Source organism: Solenopsis invicta, chromosome 12 (genome assembly GCF_016802725.1).
Source record: "Solenopsis invicta isolate M01_SB chromosome 12, UNIL_Sinv_3.0, whole genome shotgun sequence".
Taxonomy (NCBI): domain Eukaryota; kingdom Metazoa; phylum Arthropoda; class Insecta; order Hymenoptera; family Formicidae; genus Solenopsis; species Solenopsis invicta.
The window spans coordinates 401,390-421,107 of NC_052675.1; the positions used below are offsets into that span (position 1 = coordinate 401,390).

The 19,718-nt window shown below is 32.3% G+C and overlaps 1 protein-coding gene across 6 annotated transcripts in view; it reads left to right on the top strand.

The window, feature by feature from the left end:
- The first annotated feature begins 284 nt into the window (after positions 1 to 284).
- LOC105202431 (zinc finger FYVE domain-containing protein 16) overlaps positions 285 to 19,718 on the top strand; it is a 140,821-nt gene continuing 121,387 nt past the window's right edge. For all 6 annotated transcript variants that reach the window (XR_005576085.1, XM_039456205.1, XM_039456208.1 and 3 more), the window contains exon 1: positions 285 to 899. Coding sequence is in view for 5 of the 6 variants with exons in the window: in XM_039456205.1 (XP_039312139.1) it covers positions 842 to 899 (58 nt within the window). In the remaining variant the exon portion in view is untranslated. The remainder of the gene's footprint in view (positions 900 to 19,718) is intronic.

Consider the following 19,718-nt stretch of genomic DNA (forward strand, 5'->3'; position numbering starts at 1 on the left):
CGATACATTCATGATCGCAGCATCCGCTTATAATAGTCATAAACGTAAAAACAATTAAGAACAAAACGTGGACCCTAGAATCGGACCCCAGGCATACCTGGCACAAACTGTACACAATCACGTGCATCCAATCACGTGGAACCCCGAGATGTCCAGACTCTCTACTTCTAGGGACTCTACTATAAATTGCCCAACTCTGCCCTCTATCCAACGAGTAGAATTTTGGAACGCATTTCTTCTGAACTCGAACATGCTTTCCCATTTTTTCCCAAGAGATTCTCATCTATCTATTTTATTTGTCTTCTCGTGTAAAATGTCAGTTTCACTCATTTAATTTCGTCGTACGTGAGAACATGCGATTATACGTAATATGATACAATTATTTCATTGTTTTCTAAATCATCTTGAATAATAGAAGTAATATGACTCCAACATTGTGATAGTGCTAATATAAGTGTCACGTTTCAAGAATCGTGATATTCGACATTTGTTGAATAGAACCGAGTGGAACGAATCTGAGTAACGTGCGTCTGACGCGAAGTATTGGCGGAACTTGTCTCTCCTGTTTGGAAAGCAAGTTTAAAACGAATTTTGGGAACATGTGTTAATTGTTGAAACCTGAATCATACAGATCACATTACGGTGGTGTATAGAATCAAGAGAGAGAGAGAGAAAGAGGGAGAGAATGAAAGAGAAAAAAAGCAAACCATATTTCGATCATGGAGGTTATTGATATCAATTAATGAAATCGAGTGTACTATTAATTAAATTTGAATAAAAGTTTATTGTTTAATAAATTTACATAGTGAAAAAATACGATTGGAAACGCCATCGTAATACCATGGAAAAGTTTATGATTGACTTGGACAAAGTTCTCAATGACTTTGAGTTCAACGAAGGTATGCATTTTCAGAGAAAGTATGCTTGAATTTTAAAATTTAAGACCATTTATATACTCAAAGTTTAATTTAAGTTTACGTTAAAGAATAGTAGATACTTTCTAATTGCTTAATACATTTTGATACATATATACTCAAGAATGAATAAAGTGCATGCTGTGCATGACTTGATTAGAGCAAAGTGTACTAATATGTACACTGCATAATTTTGGTTAGTCATGTGGGAAGCACACATTCTTGCATAGCTGCATAATCATATACACAAGGAAATTTATTGGTTTATTTTCTTATGTATGTGCTAATGAATTAATCAATTTCTTTACGCATGTGGTTATGTAAGAGTGTGTGCTTTCCATTTTAGAACCTATTCAGGTAAATTTGCATAGCTGCATAATTTATGTGCTTAAGAAAATTGATTGATTTATTTTCTTATGCATGTGCTAATGGACGAATCAATTTCTTTATGTATATGGTTATGCAGCAAGTTTGTTTAGATTAGAGTCCTAAATAATCAGACAGTTTGTTTACATGGCACCATTAATCAGGTTTAATAACATTCAAAGTTATGAAACTGGCCAATCACAATTATTCCATTCTTTAAAAGAATTTTTGATTGAACAGTTTTATTACTACAGATGTTATTAAACGATTAATAGTGCCATGTAATAGCAGTCAGAGAAGCACAAACTTACCCTTTCTATAACTCACATAAGTGCTATTTGGGGCCTGCAGCTGTTTGCTTGTAAACAGAATAAACAGAACTCCAATTATTACGATGGATTATATGATTACTTATATTATATATTTGAGGTTTTGCACAGGACTGCGTTCTATAATCATATTACAATAACTAAAAAGTTATAGTTTACATTATATATGTTGCAGCTTTTTAGTTACCGTTGTACAGTTTTGGAGTGCAGTCAGAGGAGTCAGCTATAGACCATTCCTGGTTTTGATTGGTAGCCATTGTCGGTCAATCAACATGCTAGGACTGGTTTGCGCTTCTCTGATTATTTAGGACTCTAGTTTAGATAGGCCCTTAAAGCTGGTTTATGAAAGCCGTAATTGTAAGGAATTGGCCAATTAATTGATTTATAGAATAATTAATTGTGTTTAGCTAATTTCTTATGGTTACAGCCTTAATAAATCAGGCTTTAAGATTATTTTTCAATATCATATCCATGTCTTGATATTTTTTAATTTTTGGTAGTAATACAAACTGCATTTTCATTGTTTTAACTTTGTTTATAGTTGATGTATTTAGTTTGTTACTTGAAAACAATTATTTGTCACTAGAAACATAAGCTTACACAGCTGATTAGATTCTACAGTGCTGAGTATACATATGTAGTGTTGTGTTAAAGATTACATCTATTGGAATGTTACTTATTTCATCATATGCACAATCTAAGAATATTGCAATTAGAAGGTACTTATTAATTTAATTTTTATACTTGAATAAGAAAATACTTGAACAAATTTATTATTTAACTTGTGAATCTTTAGTCGTCTCAGCACTGTCATTGGATTTAACAAATATGGATGCTTAAAAACAGGGTTTGTATGTAAATCAATGATACATATCATGATATTTTTGTATTGATGTTTATGTATCTATCACAATATGTTAGTTTCAGTATATACTAGTTTTATAAAACTAATCATTTAAAATTGAGAAAGATATCACTATACAAGGGTCATAACTATGGTTGTTGAGATAAATATTATCATTGCATGTGCCTCGATGATTAAACTAGTTAAGACGCCAGTAGAAAATACGGAATGTAGAGATATCCAGGTTTAAAATCTGACTGAGGTAATTTTTCCCCAATAAATTCTTCATTTCTTTGAGGGTGGGGGGAGAAGTGATCTTAGAGATGCTAATTAGCAACATCACAGAATTAAATTAATTGTCAATTTAATTCTGTGATATTACTTTTTGGATTTAAAAGAGTTTTGTTTGAAACCAAAAGTAACAGTGCATAATTTGAAAATATTGCAAGTTATATGTCAGGTCACACTAGAAACATTATTTTCAGCATTAAGATCTTGCAGTACTACTTGAATACTGAATCTTTTTTAATTTAAATTGTATTATTACAAATTGTAGTCTTGTCCAAATGCAGAGTGTGTACTGATGGGGAAAACCAGGGAAACCTGGAATTTTCAGTCTCTGTGAAGTTAGCACCTCATTTTTCTGCACCGCAAGTTTTTATGCAAGTTCTATTTGCACCCTCAATAGTTCTAGAGTTCCTGATAGTTTATAACAATAGTTCCGCCGAAATAACATTAAAAATGATAATTTGAAAATATGAGGTGCCAACTTTGTGTGGCACCTCAAGGTTCAAAAAAATTGATTTTGATCAATTGATTGAATAGGATTTTATAGTTCTCGAAGAGTTCTTGAAGAGTTCACCAAATAGTTCACCAAGAGTAAAGACTCGTGCGGTGCCAGCTTGCGGTTTAAAAATAAGTAAAAAACTTGTAGTGCGGTGCGCGGGTTTAAAAATTGTTTAAATATATATATATATATATATATATATATAGGTCGGAACTATTAATATAATTTGAGAACTCTAGAACTCTTTGAGAACAATAGTATTCCATAGTCAAAAACAATTTTTTTGAAATTTGAGGTGCGGACAAAAAAATTAAAAAATTTTTTAAAAATATTTATTGACCAGAACTATAGTTTAAACTTATTGGGAACTCTAGAACTCTTCGAGAACTATAGAATCTCATTGTCAAAATCAATTTTTTTGAAACTTAAGGTGCCACGCGAAGTTGACGCCTCATATTTTCAAATTATCATTTTTAATGTTATTTCGGCGGAACTATTGTTATAAACTATCAGGAACTCTAGAACTATGGAGGGTGCAAATAGAACTTGCATAAAAACTTGCGGTGCAGAAAAATGAGGTGCTAACTTCACCGAGACGAATTTTCAGGGAATTTCTCTTTATCTTTAAAAATCATGGATTTTTATGGACTTTTATTTGGAACTTAGGGAAATTTTGAAAAATTTACTTTTAAATTTAAATACTATCTTATAAAATTATTATTTTTACTTGCTTCTTTTAATTTTTTATAATACAAAATGTAAAGAATCAATAATAAATGTAGCTTATATTCATGTATATTCATGTACATTCTCGTGTGACTTGCAAGTTTTTATCAAAAATAAATGATAATAACAGACAATACATTGTTCTAAAATGTCATACGTTTAATCACATTGAGAAAAATGATTTTATACTATCAATAAGACATACATATTTATGATATGACTTTAATGTTCAAGTATAAATATTTTTAATAATTAAATAATACATTCTTTTTTTATATCAATATATAAAGTGTTTAATTATAAATTTATTTTTTAATGTTTATTTTTATTAAGAATTACAATTTAAATTAATTTTAATAATATGTTATATTGGACTGATGAAATTAAAACACAAGTATAGAAGGCTTATGTCAGTCACAACAGTTCTTGATGTCAAATAAAATTTTAATAATTACAGTTGCAATCTAATAAATACAGTTGCAATTTTTCTGCTGTATGCAGTCATTGATTATGTAATATACAGGGTTCTTTATGAAGAGATTTTATTCCTGTAACCTCTGTTATAGTAACAGGAGCAAATGAGCAAAATCGAATAGAATCTATTGAACTATTTAGTACTCATTTTGTATTAAATTGCGCCTTAAGTAATTTTGTACCACAAGCCGTTTAAAAGAAGTTTATGATGCTGCTAACTTAATGTTAAGCTAGCAGGATCACGAGAAAAAAAAGAAAAGAGTAAAAATGAAAGCATATAATTAGTACTGAATTTGTGCTAATTTGTGCCACAAAAAATAATATTGTACAATACATCATTTAACAGAAATTCATTATTATAAAAAAAATTATTATATATAAGAATTCGTTATTAAATTTAATTAATATCGATTTTTTACCGCTAATTCGCACTATATAAATTAATAATTTAAATTACTAACACAGGCCTTCGTTTTTAGATATATTTTCTGTTGTTTGAATGAACTTTATCATTTCCGATGTATTTTTGCGCGCTGAACACGAATCCGACAAGCAAATTGCTCCATCACGTCAGGTTTTTGAGAAAAGTAAGATTAAAGGTGTCAAAAACGACGTTTTTTGACATATTTATGATTTTTTTGCAAAGTAAATTTTTTTTTATTTTTGCTTATGCCATTTTAAAGTGTCAACTTTTACCTTTAAAATAGATTTCTTTTAACGCTGTATGTTTTTCTTTTACCGAGTTAATCTCTGTATAGTCACATCATAACCAACATTTCACTGGCCGACGTGGTTTTCATTGTTTGAATAAACATTATTATTTCCGATGTATTTTTGCGTACTGAACACGAATCTGGAAAGCAAATTGCTCTATCACGTTAGATTTTTGAGAAAAGTAAGGTTAAAGTGTCAAAAATGATTTTTTTTTACATATTTCTAATTCTTTTTCTACCAAAGTAATTTTTTTCTATTTTTGTTTATTCCATTTTAAAGGGCAAATTTGTTTTTCACAGGTTTTCGCATTTGAAAAGAATAAAAAAATATTATCGATATTTGGTTTTTTGTAGATTCGTCTAGTTTTTTGTTAAAAATCTTTTTCTGAATAGATATATCCATACAAATGATTTTGATATGAACGGCAAAGGTAAAGTTCTACTTGGCCTCTACTAATAAAAATAATATTTCTTGTAAGAAAATGAATAAAACTTTTAAGTGGATTTTTTGTAACAATGAAACGATATTTTTGTTTAACTTTGCAATAGGTTGTATTTGACTCACTTATTGAAGATTTTTGACGTTTTCACTTTTCTGTATGTTATGCATTTTATTAAGATTATAGACAATCTAAATCAGACAAGTTAAATCTACCATATACATATTGATACAAGCGCAGCCAAAAGAAGCTTGCACCATGTTTTTTATCTGTGGACTATTTATTCGTAAAAGAAGCAATTTTACAATCTTTCTACGTTTCCTAGAGTGCACCACGTGGAGGCAGCCTACATTACACTCCCGGGTTTTTATTTTTTTCCGATTTGTATATTTTTATATTTTCTTATTATATTATATATTTTTATATTTTTAATTATTTTTCCTCTAAAATTATAATATTTAATGTATTAATAGTACAGTTAACTTCATAATAGTATAGCTAATAGTACAGTTAAGTATGATAGTATAGTTAATAGTATAGTTAAGTACTTAAGGATTTCAATCAAAGCAGCGTCTCATACGCTTTCTTTTATGAAGTATTTCTGATTCTTCATGTTTAAGACACCAATAATAGTCCGCTAACATGTAAATGTCTCATCTTCCTTGATATCTCCTCTCCATTTTTTTGATATCTTGGTGAAATCTTTCATCTTGCTCTTTGCTGACACTTCCCAGAATACATTTAGGAAAGTAATCTATATGGGAGTATAAGAAGTGAACTTTTAAACTCATATTATAACCTAATTTTTGAAAATATGAGAGCATATCACTTACGATTTTTTCTCTTTGGTGTTTCCTAAAAACCCGTTAATTTTTTAAAGGTAACCTAAGCATTTTTTTTGTCAATAATCATAGTTTTTTCAAACTTTATTCTTAGTTAATGATCTTATTTTCGGACCCACAAAGATACCTTTCCTCACTTTGCATCAGATAGTTTTGGAAACTTCTGAACAAGATATTTGATGCAATTTTCTTTTTTATTTGGAGTCTTTGTAAACTGCTTTATAAGACCGAACTTTATGTGGAGGTAGTAGGTATTTTGCTTGGATCAACTAAGGGTTCTCGTAAAACATTTTTTGTTTCTAGTGTTAGCTTTTTTTTGGGTGGCCATAATTTTCTAGTCCAGTGCTCACTTTTAGCTTTACTATCTCACTCGCAGAGAAAACATGGATATTTGGTAAAACCAGATTGCCAAGCACTATATTTATTATTTTTAGATCTCCACAAAATTCCTATTTGTGCTTGTCATACTAAATTGCCTTTAGTAGGATTTCGATATTGTCATGTTTCTTTCAGATGAACTAAGTATGCAATTGGAACACAAGCATATTTATCTTTATTATGAAGGACACTTTTTAAGCTTCGCTTAGATGAGTCAACGAAAAGTCGCAATTTGACTGATCTATAAACGTCAAGTCTCAAAGCTTTCAGTAAACCAGGAACATTAATGCAATACACTAAAGAGTCTTTTGCAAAAAAGAACGGAAGAAATTTTTCTTTCACGATATTTATACCAATTGAACGTAGTTTCCGAAGCTAGCAACTTTCTCTCCAAGTCTTGATGCTAAAAGTAGCGCAGACATTTTACTGAGATCCAAATCTCTGATCATATTGTTCAAAGCATTTTGGATGAACAGTTTTAACGTATCACTGTTAGTTTCAGCCGTTTCAAAATCTTCGTTATTAACTTTGTTAACTTGGTTGTAACAGGAAGATGAAACAAATGAAATATCTTGTCTCTGTGGATGATGTGGTATAGGATTATGTTTGTGAGGAATAGGTTTGGTAGCACTAAAAACATCTAGATAAATAATTAATTGCCTTTTTATTTTTAGTATTAAATTCACGTATCATGGTCATACAAAAATAGCAGTCATCTAAGTGATTACGAGGTTTGAGCCATATTATTGGAATACCGAACAGCATACATTTTTGTTATCCTATTTTCCAATTCTGTAATGCTTCAATGCAAGAATTGAAGACATTATGAGGAACCCAAGTTTTATCTTTGTGTTTAATTTTTAGGTGGAAGTAGTGAAAATAAGCTAAGCTGACAAATTCAGTTATAGCAGTTCTTTGTTTTTCTACAACATATTTACCACAAATGTAGCAAAATTTGTTGGGATTATTAACACAAACTCGTGATGTCATTTTCATTTGAAAGAATGAAAATGCACTACACGATTTTGTTTTGGATGGAATTATATTTTTAGGAAAGAGCTAAAGAAAAGCTCAGAAATATACTCAATTCTAGACGAGAAAGTGTACAATGCGAGTGCTAATACAAGCTAATAACAACAACCGACACAATAATTTTATGGGAGATGCTAGAGCGAATGTTGTAGGACGAGTGTCACACAGCGGACGTCGCGGGTGATTGCATAGACATAGGATCTCTAAACTGACAAGGGGATTGTGAGCAATCCCCAGGGAGGATTTTTGAGGAGTGGGGGTAAGCTCGGGTAAAAAAAGACGGACTGTGTTTATGCTGTATGTCTCTTTCCCTTCGCGCATGCGTACAAAGCATACCGTGGAGACTCCTACAGACATGGTATGCTTTATACGCATGCGCGAAGGGAAAGAGACGCATGGCACAGATACAGTCTGTCTTTTTCTACCCGTGTTTATCCTCACCGTGTTTATCCTCACTCTTTAATGACTTAATCTATGGTCGATTGACATAATCCCCTCCTGCGCTTGACGCGCAAAAATGACTGAAATATACTATTGAAACGCGCACGGGCGCCAGATGGCGATCCGACAAAGACGGTCCTAAGAGGGATTTTTGTCTTTTTTTTAGTACAATGGCTAAAAGTTTTATCGTATAGTCAGGATCTCAACTCCTGTTCACGCGTATGCAGTCAGTTAAAAAAAAAATAAAGATATCTTTTAGGACGCTCTCTCGCAGATCACAGTCTAACACAGGATTCTATGGCCGTGCTCATTTCAATTTTAATGGCGGGAATATCGTGAGTGGAGACAGCAGTACAATACGATGGAGCGAAATAGGAACAGCGATATAAAGCGAAAAAATTTTTTTCTTTAAATAAAAAAATTTGTTATAAGTATTAAAAATTTTAAAATTAATATTGAATAATATATATTTTTTGTAAGTTAAAATAGAAGGTGGAGGATTGGGTAGACGTTCATCAGCCGATAACGGTATGGGTGGAGGAAGGAGGCCGGAGGGAAGAGAGGACTGGGAAAAGGAAAGGGAGAGGAAGAAGGGGGGTTTGGACGGAGAAGGGAAAAAAGAAATTTGAGGAATACCTTGGGAAGAGGGATAGTGATGGTGAGGGGGTAGGGGAGGTTTGGAGGAAAATGAAGAGAAAAGTAGAAGTGGCATTAGAGAGAGTAGAGAAGGAAGAGAAGAAGGAATGGAGAGGATGGTGGGATGAGGAATGTAGGGATAGAAAAAGAGAGGTTATGGAGGAATTAAAATGGTGTTGGAGGAGAGGGGGAGAAGGGAAAAAATATAAAGAAATGAGAAAGAAGTACAGGGAACATTGTGAGGAGAAGAAGAAAAAGGAGAGGGAAAGATGGGAGAGGGAAATAGAAGGAATAAGATCCGAAAAGGACGTATGGAAAGTAGTGAATAAAGGAAGGAGGAAGAGAAAGAGAGTCAGGGAAGGGATTGAAATGGGGGAGTAGGAAAAACACTTTAGAGGGGTGCTGGGGGGAATGGAGTGGAGGATAAGAGGGGAGGTAATGGGGAGAGGGGTAGAGGAGGAAGAAGAGATTAGTAGAGAGGAAATTGGTAGGGCGATAAGGAGATTGAAGGACAGAAAAGCGGCAGGAGGGGATGGGATTACGAATGAAGTATGGAAATATGGGGGAAAAGAAATAAGGGAATGGCTGTGGGAGATATGTAATAGAGTGTGGAAGGGAGAAGGATGGCCGGAAGATTGGAGAGAAGGGATAGTGGTACCGATAGTGAAAAAGGGGGATGGGGAAAAGGTAGAAGACTATAGGGGGGTTATGCTTACGCAAACGCCGTATAAAGTGTACGCGACGGTTTTGGCAGAGAGATTGAGGGAAGAAGTAGAAAATAAAGGGATATTACCACCGAGTCAAACGGGGTTTAGGAGAGGGGTAGGAACGACAGACCACATATACGTATTAAATTATTTAGTAAATAAGAAAATAGCGGAAGCAAAAGACAAAATAGTAGTTATGTTTGTGGATATGAAAGCAGCGTTTGACTCGGTGGATAGGGAGATACTGGTACAGACAATGAGGAGGAAGGGAGTGAGAGAGAGTCTGGTAGTGAGGTGTGAGGAAGTTTTGGAGGAGACAATAAGTAGAGTAAGGTTGGGGGAAAAAGAGGGGGGAAACTTTTGGACAAATAGAGGAGTGAGACAGGGATATCCGTTGAGCCCATGCATGTTCACACTACTGCTAGCGGATTTGGATGAGGAATTGGAAAAGGGGGGATGGGGGGGAGTAAAGGTGAAAGGAAGAAAAATTTATTCCTTGGCGTATGCGGATGATGTGGCGGTGGTGGCAGAGGATGAAGCAGGGATGAAAGGGTTAATAAAAACATTAGAAGGATATGTAGAACAGAAAAGATTAGAAGTAAATGTGGAGAAGACAAAAGTGATGAGGTGTAGAAGAGGGCGTGGGAGACAGAAAAAGATAATATGGAAATGGAAAAGAAATGAAATAGAGGAAGTGAAAAGGTATAAATATCTGGGCTACATGATGATGGCAAATGGGGGACAGAAAGAACATATAGAGGAGAGAGTCAAAAAAGGAGCGGTGGTGATGAGAGAAGTATGGGGAATAGGAAAGAGGAAATTCGGAAAGGACTGGGCTAGAAGGATGTGGTTATTTGATAGGTTGGTATAGACGGTGGTTAGCTATGGGGCAGAAATTTGGGAGTGCAAAGAAAAGGAAAGGGTAGAGAGGATACAGGACAGGTATTTGAAATGGGTAATAGGGGTGGAAAGGTACACACCGGGTTACATGGTAAGGGAGGAGATGCAGAGGGAAAAATTAAGGGGAAGGGCAGGAATGAGGGCATGGAGTTATGAAAAGAAACTGGGAGAAGGAGGAGGGGGGGAGTTGGCAAGGCTGTGTTGGGAGGAGATAAGAGGTAGAGCGAAGGAGGGAAAGGTGATGAGAAAATGGGAGGAAGAAAGAAGAGGTTTTTATGAAGAAAAGAGCTGGAATATCAAGGAGATAGAAAAGTTGAGAGAAGAGGGAGGCTTAAGGGGGGAAGAGGTGGTAGCAAGAGAGAGGAGGCGGCAGGAAGAGGAAAGGTGGGAAAAAATTAGGAGCTCGAAGTTCAACAGATGGTATAACAGAGTGAAGGGAAAGGGAGTGCCGGAGTACTTGAAGAGGGATTGGAAAGAGGAAAGATGGAAAAGGATTGCGAGGTTTAGGTTAGGAGATGGTATGAGAGGAGGTAGATACTGGGAAGAGAATGAGAAAAGAAAGTATAGAATATGTGGATGGGGAGAGGAAACGTGGGAACATTTATGAGAGGAATGCCCGGATTGGGGGACGGAAAAGGGATGGCAGGAGATGGTAGGAGAGGTTTTAGGCGAGAGGGGGGAGGGAGAGGTTTGGATGAAAAACTGGAGTAGATGAGGGAGGGAGGAGGGTGGCTGGGTATGAATGAGAGTGTGGAAGGTAGAGAGGAAAGTGTGGAAGAAAGCGGCGGAAACGGAGGTCCAATGAATGAGTGTGGAGGTATGAATGGATGAGTGATTTTGTCTCTCTCTCTCTCTCTCTCTTGTGCGTTATAAAGGATGCAAGGAATAAAAAAAGTTGAAAATATGTAAGCGGAGCGGAAGTCCGCAATGTACTCCGCAAGGAATAAACTACCTTACTACTACTTGTAAGTTAAAATAGCGCAAATGGCAATTTTTTGCCAATAACAAATATTTGATTTGCTATTTTTAATTTCGAAAATTTAACTTTGGATTCGGATTTAGTGACCTCAAAAACCTTGGAATTAAAATCATTACGTAGTTTTTAAATTTTTATTTTCAAAAACATTTATTTTTGGCACAAAATGTTCTTGATTATATAAGGATTAACTTGGTAAAAGAAAAACGTACGACGTTAAAAGTCTATTTTGAAGGTAAAAGTTGACACTTTAAGATGGCATAAAGGAAAGTATATAAAAAATGACTTTGGTAGGAAAAAAATGAACTATGTGAAAAAATCTCATTTTTGACATTTTAACCTCACTTTTTTCAAAAATTTGACGTGATGGAGCAATTTGCTTGTCGGATTCGTGTTCAGCGCGCAAAAATACATTGGAAATGATAAAATTTATTCAAACAACAAAACCACGGAGACCAGTGTAATTTAAATAATTTATATATATCTAATTAAATATAAATAATTTAAGGAGGAGGCTAATTTACCATTGAACTGGACTTATAATAAAGAATATATATAGAGTGGTCATATAAAAGAAAAAAATATCAGAATTTATTGTAGTAAGGTACTTTATTCCTTGAGGAGTACATTGCGGACTTCCGCTCCGCTTACATAGTTTCAACCTTTTTTATTCCTTGCATCCTTTACAACGCACGAGAGAGAGAGAGAGAGAAAAATCATTCATCAATTCATACCTCCACACTCATTCATTGAACCTTCGTTTCCGCCGCTTTCTTCCACACTTTCCTCTCTTCCTTCCACACTCTCATTCATATCCAGCCACCCTTCTCCCTCCCTCATCTCCTCCAGTTTTTTCATTCAAACCTCTCCCTCCCCCCTCTCACCTAAAACCTCTCCTACCATCTCCTGCCATCCCTTTTCCGTCCCCCAATTCGTGCATTCCTCCCATATATGTTCTCACGTTTCCTCTCCTATCAGAATTTATTGTTAATTTGTTTTTAATTGTAACGTTGGAAATTATTAGTATTTTGGGGAAATGCGCGTGCTATGCTCTAAAGCCAGATTGCCAAAGAATTTATTGCTTGTATGAATATGCTACTAAAATCATTGTATTATCAAAACAATAAAATTTGATTTTGTTGCTAACCGTAACACATGGGAAATAATTATTATATTCCGGAACGAGGGGCTAGTCAATGAGGTAATTTTTGTACAATGGCTAGATAATTCAGCGGCAATCTAAACGAAATTTTGGGTAATCCAATGTAATTTTTGGGAAATAATATAATAAGTCTAAATAATTTTTAGCGTTCTCAGATAATCTTGAGTAATTTAATAGAAAATCTTAAGTAATCTAAGGGTAATATCAAATAATGTGTAGGTAATTCTAGGTATTTCTAAGTAAGGTAATCTTTGATTTTTTAGTAAACGTTATTAATGAGCATGTTCTATTTTTTTACAATAATATACATTTTTAATCATTTTTTGCAGTTGACGTAAAAAAATTGCTTTATGTATAATCGAGGAATTGTCATCGTTAGGGGCGGATTCCGATAGCACACGGGACCGATAGCACATCACCATTCACAGCAGCCGATGCCTAGAATTTTTTCGTTGGTTGGGTTAGATAAGTCAAGATGATTGATTGGTGGGCTATCGCACCGTGCACTATCGAATCTCGTCCCAACGTTAGGTTTTTACAGTATCACATCTTGTAATGCTTTCTCTCTCAGGCTGTGAATATACGAGCGAAAAATTGCGAAATTGCCAAACTATTTTAAGCAAATTTCTTTGCGTTAAGAAATTTGCCTAAAGTAAATTGTTTAGCTCTTTAAAATGGAATTCTTCTTGAAGTGAACAATGGTTTGCACTTATTTCTTTGCTAATAATGAATACAGATGGAATAGTGTCGTTCAAATTAGCATGTAAAGTTTCATAAATCAGGCGTCCATCTATTATTTAAAACAAATTTTAAAGAAACTAGAAATAACTAAAAATACAAATATATAAAAATTGCAAAATACATTCTTATCTACAATGAAAAGATATGTGCAAAGTCTTTTAAAATATTCTTTATATTGTTTATTTGGATTTGTTTTAGAATTGTTGAAAATTGCTGTTTTAAAAAGTTGTGCCTGCCATACGTGCTCAGGGAAGACTTTGTCATTTTATTGTTTTGCACATACGCACACGCGACATCTAGCTAAAAAACTTTTGACTATACAACTATGGACTACTAGTTACCCTCACTTTTTTTATTCTCACAATGCTTTGCTGCGTCTTCAACATTACGCGCACCTCCAACAGTTAAATGGCAGAAAATTGAAACACAAAGTCGCATTTCGCCGATGAAATAAGAAGAAAAAGAGAGATGGAATATGATATGACATTGCGTTGTTTTATTATAATTAGCAAAGTTTAAAAAAAAAAAAATAAAACATTGCAATGTCATGTCATATTCCATCTCTCTCTTCCTATTTTATCGGCGAAATGCGACTTCGTGTTTTAATTTTCTGCCATTTAACAGTTGGAGGTGCGCGTGATGTTAAAGACAGCGCGAAATGGCCAACTGGCAGTCCATAGTTATATAGTCAAAGTGAGAAACAATCACGTATTGGAAACGCAGTTTTTTTTTTTATGTTTTGAGTCTGTGTTTGTTGTAAGTTGCGAGACGCTGCCCGCTCTGTATGATACAGTTTTTGTTATTATTTTGTGGTTTTATTATTGAAATTGATCAAAATGGAAAATTCTGAACAATTATCGAGAAAATTACCAGCTGAAATCAATACGAAAAATACAGAATTGATGAATTTTGACATTAAATTAAAAATGTTGCCAAGTTATTTGATCGAACTGTTAAAAGAAACAAGATATTACACTGAAAATTTTTTTCTTTAGATTTACGAAAAAGATATTGAAGAAATAGAAACCTTTGCAAGAGAGCAACTTCACTTGTTAGTGTATAAAAAAAGATCATGTCAAGTATTATGGTTCATTGTTTTTCAAAAACCAGAAATGTTTAAAATACTAAGAGGATTCAAAAAGCAAATTTTTGAATTGTTCCAATAGTTGCAGAGAGAACAAAAGCAGATAATAAAAATGTAGATGGTAGAAAGAAAATTAGTCATAAAAGAAAACGAGATGATATATCTAAGGATAACTCTAATTTAATCATACGGACAAAGATTGGTACGCCGGTCACCGCTGGTCGTGTATTAGGACTGATGTTACGCCTGAGTGGTGTGATGATTTTCACTTCGATTAATTGTGGACTGTATATTAACGGTTGAACAAGTCTTTATTTCCTGAGTTTTTACAATGCGTGTGTTCCGCTCGCTGGTCGAAGCCGAAGAGAGAGAGAGAACGGAGTTCCTAGATGCCACACGTGGCGATCGAAAGAGACGATCTCAGCGCGACCGCTGGGGAGATCGAGTAACTACGTTGACAATGTTAGAGTATGCATTGAGCGCCAATCTTGAATCGCGGATTAAAATCAAATACGTGTTAACAATAAAAATACTTGACCGCTTATAATACGGAGCGATTAATAACCTAAATACAAAACGTTGTGCAGCTAATTAATAATTTAATACGAGATGCCATAACAAAGACAATAGATTTTTATTTAGAAATGAAAAAAATTTAAAAATTTATACTGGACTGGATAGAGCAAAAAATAAGTAAGACATCAGATACAAATGAAAATAATTTATTGAAAAAAGGAAAAAATATGAAAATTAAAGTTGAAGTAGGGGATGAAAACTTTATTTTTGCTACAGTTAGTTGTTTTCTTTGCAATACATCTATAAAAATCATTAGGTGCAGTAAAAATGAAAATACGAGTACAAGATGGATGGTGAGAAATTTTTACAAACATTTCTTGAAACATTAAGCAAGACTCAAAAAGACACTTTGACAGCACACATTTCTTTAAAAAAATTATTCTTATTTTTAAAAAATTGATGCTAATAAAAATTTGGATACTATTCAAAATAAAACATTGAAGGATCATCCTTGAAAACTTTAGTAATAGTTCCAATTGAAGACACCGAAGAAACCGAGGATAAAACAATCTCCGAGACTGTTGTAGAGGCAAATAATTCCAACTCAGATTTCGACACTGAATTGCTAAATTTTTAATAGATAGTAACGGAAAAAATAAGATGTAGTACTAAAATTACACCTTTAAAAAATCATTATCTAGTGAAAAATACAGTTGACAAAATCAATTAAAAAGAAAACTACAAATAATATCTCCAAATAAAATGTTTATTACACAATATTTTTCCTATCTTGATAAAATTTCAAAAATAATTCAAGAAAATAACATTTTAAAGAAAGCGTTTTTTAAACATGCCGAAGAACTTGGATGTCTTAAAAAAAGTATTATTTTGATCCCAAACAATATTGATGGTTTTTTAAAACAACTTTTTGAAACGGCAATTCTTAACAATTCTAAAACAAATTCAAAGAATAATCAATATAAAGAATTTTTTAAAAGATTTAGTAAATATTTTTTCTATTGTAGGTAAAAATGTATTTCGAAATTTTTATACACTACTAAAAAAAAAAAAAAAATAGGGAACACTTTCCAGACACCAAAAATTAGGCTTTTTCAAATGGTTGAAACTTGGCGAAAAATCCTTGTAGATAAAAAATGAAAAAAGCATTTTGAAGTTTGAAGTTTCAACTTTAACCCTCTATTAACTTTTAAACACGTAGGTGGGTCTGAGAGATCCCATATGAAGTTTTGAACGCTTGCTGTGTGAAGACGGAATGAGATATAGGAGGTTTGGACTAAGACGTAAAAAAAGTTTGAAATTTCCTCTTTCGATTGATGTGGTTGATCAACTTTTTTGGTCAACTAGAATTCGAACGGCACGGCAGCAAACTTTTGTTAGGGTCAATGCGACCCATGTAGTGTGTAAGTGAAACTTTTTTTGTGAGTATTTTACATAAAAAAACTAGACAAAATACGTTTGAACAGATCGGTTTGCGGATGTTACTCGCATATACTCTGTCTAAGGTTGGAATACTATAAAATGTTGTAGAAAAAAGAGTTTTTCCAAAATATATCATAAAACACATCAATTTTCAATTGTAGATACGATTTAATCAAAAATACCTCATATTTGCCTTGTTACATAAGTACATTTTTCAATAGAAATTGACAATAATATAATTTTTTTTGTAAATATGAATCTTTAGCTTTAAAACGCCGTATTGTAAAGTTTTTTGTTGCAAAGATATGATTTTTTTTTAAAGTGGATTTTTAGATGCCCAAAAATCCCTTATATTCTCTATGTTACATAATTATATTTTTTAAAAGGAATGACTTTATCAAATTTTATTTTGAAAGTGTAACTCGTTATTTGACTCTTTACGCCGTATTTGAAAGTCCTTAAAAGTTTTTTGTTGCGAAGGTATGATTTTTTAAAGGAAAAGTGGATTTTTGACTAAATTCTTATTTTTTCTTAATGGTTTTTCTTTTATAACTTCACAATAAATTATTTTTCGGCAATGCCGATTGTGCAGTCACACTCATGAGATTTTGAACTTTTGTTTAAAAAAAAAATCGTAGAAAAATATTAATTGTAATCAAAGTTATAGCTTCTCAAAGTTGAAAAAATCTTCCAGACTTAAAAATGTGTTTCCGTATTTGACAAGATCGGTGTGTTTAAGGGTTAAGCAAAAATGAGAAATTGGTCAAAAATTTACTTTTCAAAAAATCATATCTTTGGTACAAAAAATTTTTAAGGACTTTTAAATACGGCGTTTTAAAGCTAGAGTCACACTTTCAAAATAAAATTTGGCAAAATTATTTTTTTTAAAAGGTATAATTATTTAACATGGAGAATATGAGGTATTTTTGAGCATCTAAAAATCCACTTAAAAAAAAAAATTATATCTTTACAACAAAAAACTTTTAAGGATTTTACAATACGGCGTTTTAAAGCTAAAGATTCATACTTAAAAAAAAAAATTACATTGTTGTCATTTCTATTAAAAAAGGAACTTATGTAACAAGGTGAATATGAGATATTTTTGATTAAATCATATCTAAAATTGAAAATTGATGTGTTTCATGATATATTTCAGAAAAACTTCTTTTTCTAGAGCATTTTATAGTATTCCAACTTTAGACAGAGTATATGCGAGTAACATCCGCAAATCGACCTGTTTGAACGTATTTTGTCCAGCTTTTTTATGTAAAATACTGACAAAAAAAGTTTCACTTACACACTATATGGGTCGGCTTGACTCTAACAAAACTTTGCTGCGGTGCCGTTTGAATTCTAGTTGACCAAAAAAGTTGATCAACCATATCAATCAAAAAAAAAAAAAAATTTTTTTAACTTTCGTATACGCTTTGGTCCAAACCTCCTATCTTATTTCGCTTCACACAGCAAGCGTTCGAAATTTTATATGGGATCTTTTAGACCCATTTACGTGTTTAAGGGTTTAAAATGCTTTTTTTGTTTATGTTGCCATTTTTAACAATTTTATAAATTTTTTAAATTATTTAAACATAGGCTGTGCATTTTTACATAAACTAACATTTTTTTGAAATTTTTGTTTTATATTAATTTTACGACCTTGGCATAGGCCGGCGCAAATTTAAGGAGTCAATTTTAAGCAGCTGCTTTGCCGCAATTTTAAAATTTTTTAACAACAAGAAAAGTTTTTTAATTTAAATAGTAAATATTATTGTATACTTTGTCTACATCCAATAAATTTTGTCATTTTTTTTTAAATCGAGAAAAAATCAGCTGTTTATATGAGGTTTCTCTTAAGGGTACTCGTCAAAGCGCCCGGCCGGCCGCTTGGTTGCATTGCACTTGACAGTGCGAATATACGCTCTGCAGTTGAACAACTTCCAAAGATTTACCATTTAAAAACTATTGACCCCACAACATTTTGCTATTAACATTTTTGACTCAATTTTTTATGAAGAATACGTACGTGTCGAGTCTTCTAGCTGAACTAAATCATCCTCTATATTGTTAAATATAGATTGTAGATGTAGACTCACTTTCGATATTGATAAATTTAGGATCAATCGACACGTTTTGGCACGATACACAGTCTGACGCATGGTTTTAAGGGAACTAAATTCAATTTTTTAATGTCAACTAAAATTTAATTTAATTTTCTTATTCTTATATCGAGTACTCCAATTAAGGATAAAATAAAAAAAATATTTAAAAAAATATCTAAACATAATAATTGTATAATAACATATGAGAAATGTTTGAAAATCAGACTAAAATTCGTGACAGGCACTATAATTTTGAAATAATATTTTTTAACCCAACTGTAGTTGTAAAAGGATAGATTTTTTTTAATATTATGTTTTATGTCAAGATTACTTCATTTGCATATAAATGTATTTATAAATTTCAACATTTTTTAAATAACATTTAAATCTTAAATAGTTAAGATTTAAAGTCAATTTTAATATATTATTTACACCCCTTTAAAATATTTAAAGGGGTGTAACTAACGAGTTACCAATTGTTACCACAAAACTCAAAATGTTAGACATTATATATACTTTGATATTTAATTAGTTTTGCTTGCATATATTTGCCTAAACGATTTCTGTAGCGCATTTAATTCCTTGCGTTACGGTGCAGCACGCAGCGGTATAGCTCTTGGAGTTACACTTACCATCTAAGCTTATTTTATCAATGAATTAATTGTTTTACATATTCTTTAACATGTTTGGTATTGTGTTTGATTTTAATGTTTAATTTTTTTTGTTTATACATTAAATACTGAAAATAATGAAAAAATTAAACCAATAAAAAATATAAAAAAATTTTTTTAAATATAAAATATAAAAACCAATAAAAAAATAAAAAATAATAAAAAAAACTAATGAAAAATATAAGTATTAATAAGAAAATTTAAAGAAATGGAATTGACAACGTTCTTGATTCGTGACTCTTGGTTTAGTTGAGTGCAGTGATGACCTTCGGAATTAGATATAAAGATCTCGTAATCAAATAAAAATTGATCTGTGTAATAATATAAAAAATTAAGTATATTGTATTCGCTATGTTGAATTTTGAATTTTTGATATTGGATTCGTAATCAACGACCTTGAAAACTCCTAAATAGCAAATTTCAAGCAAATTTAGTTGATTTTGATAATTTTGTTCGTCATATTGGATTCGCTATTTTGAAATTTGAATTTGTAACGTTGGATT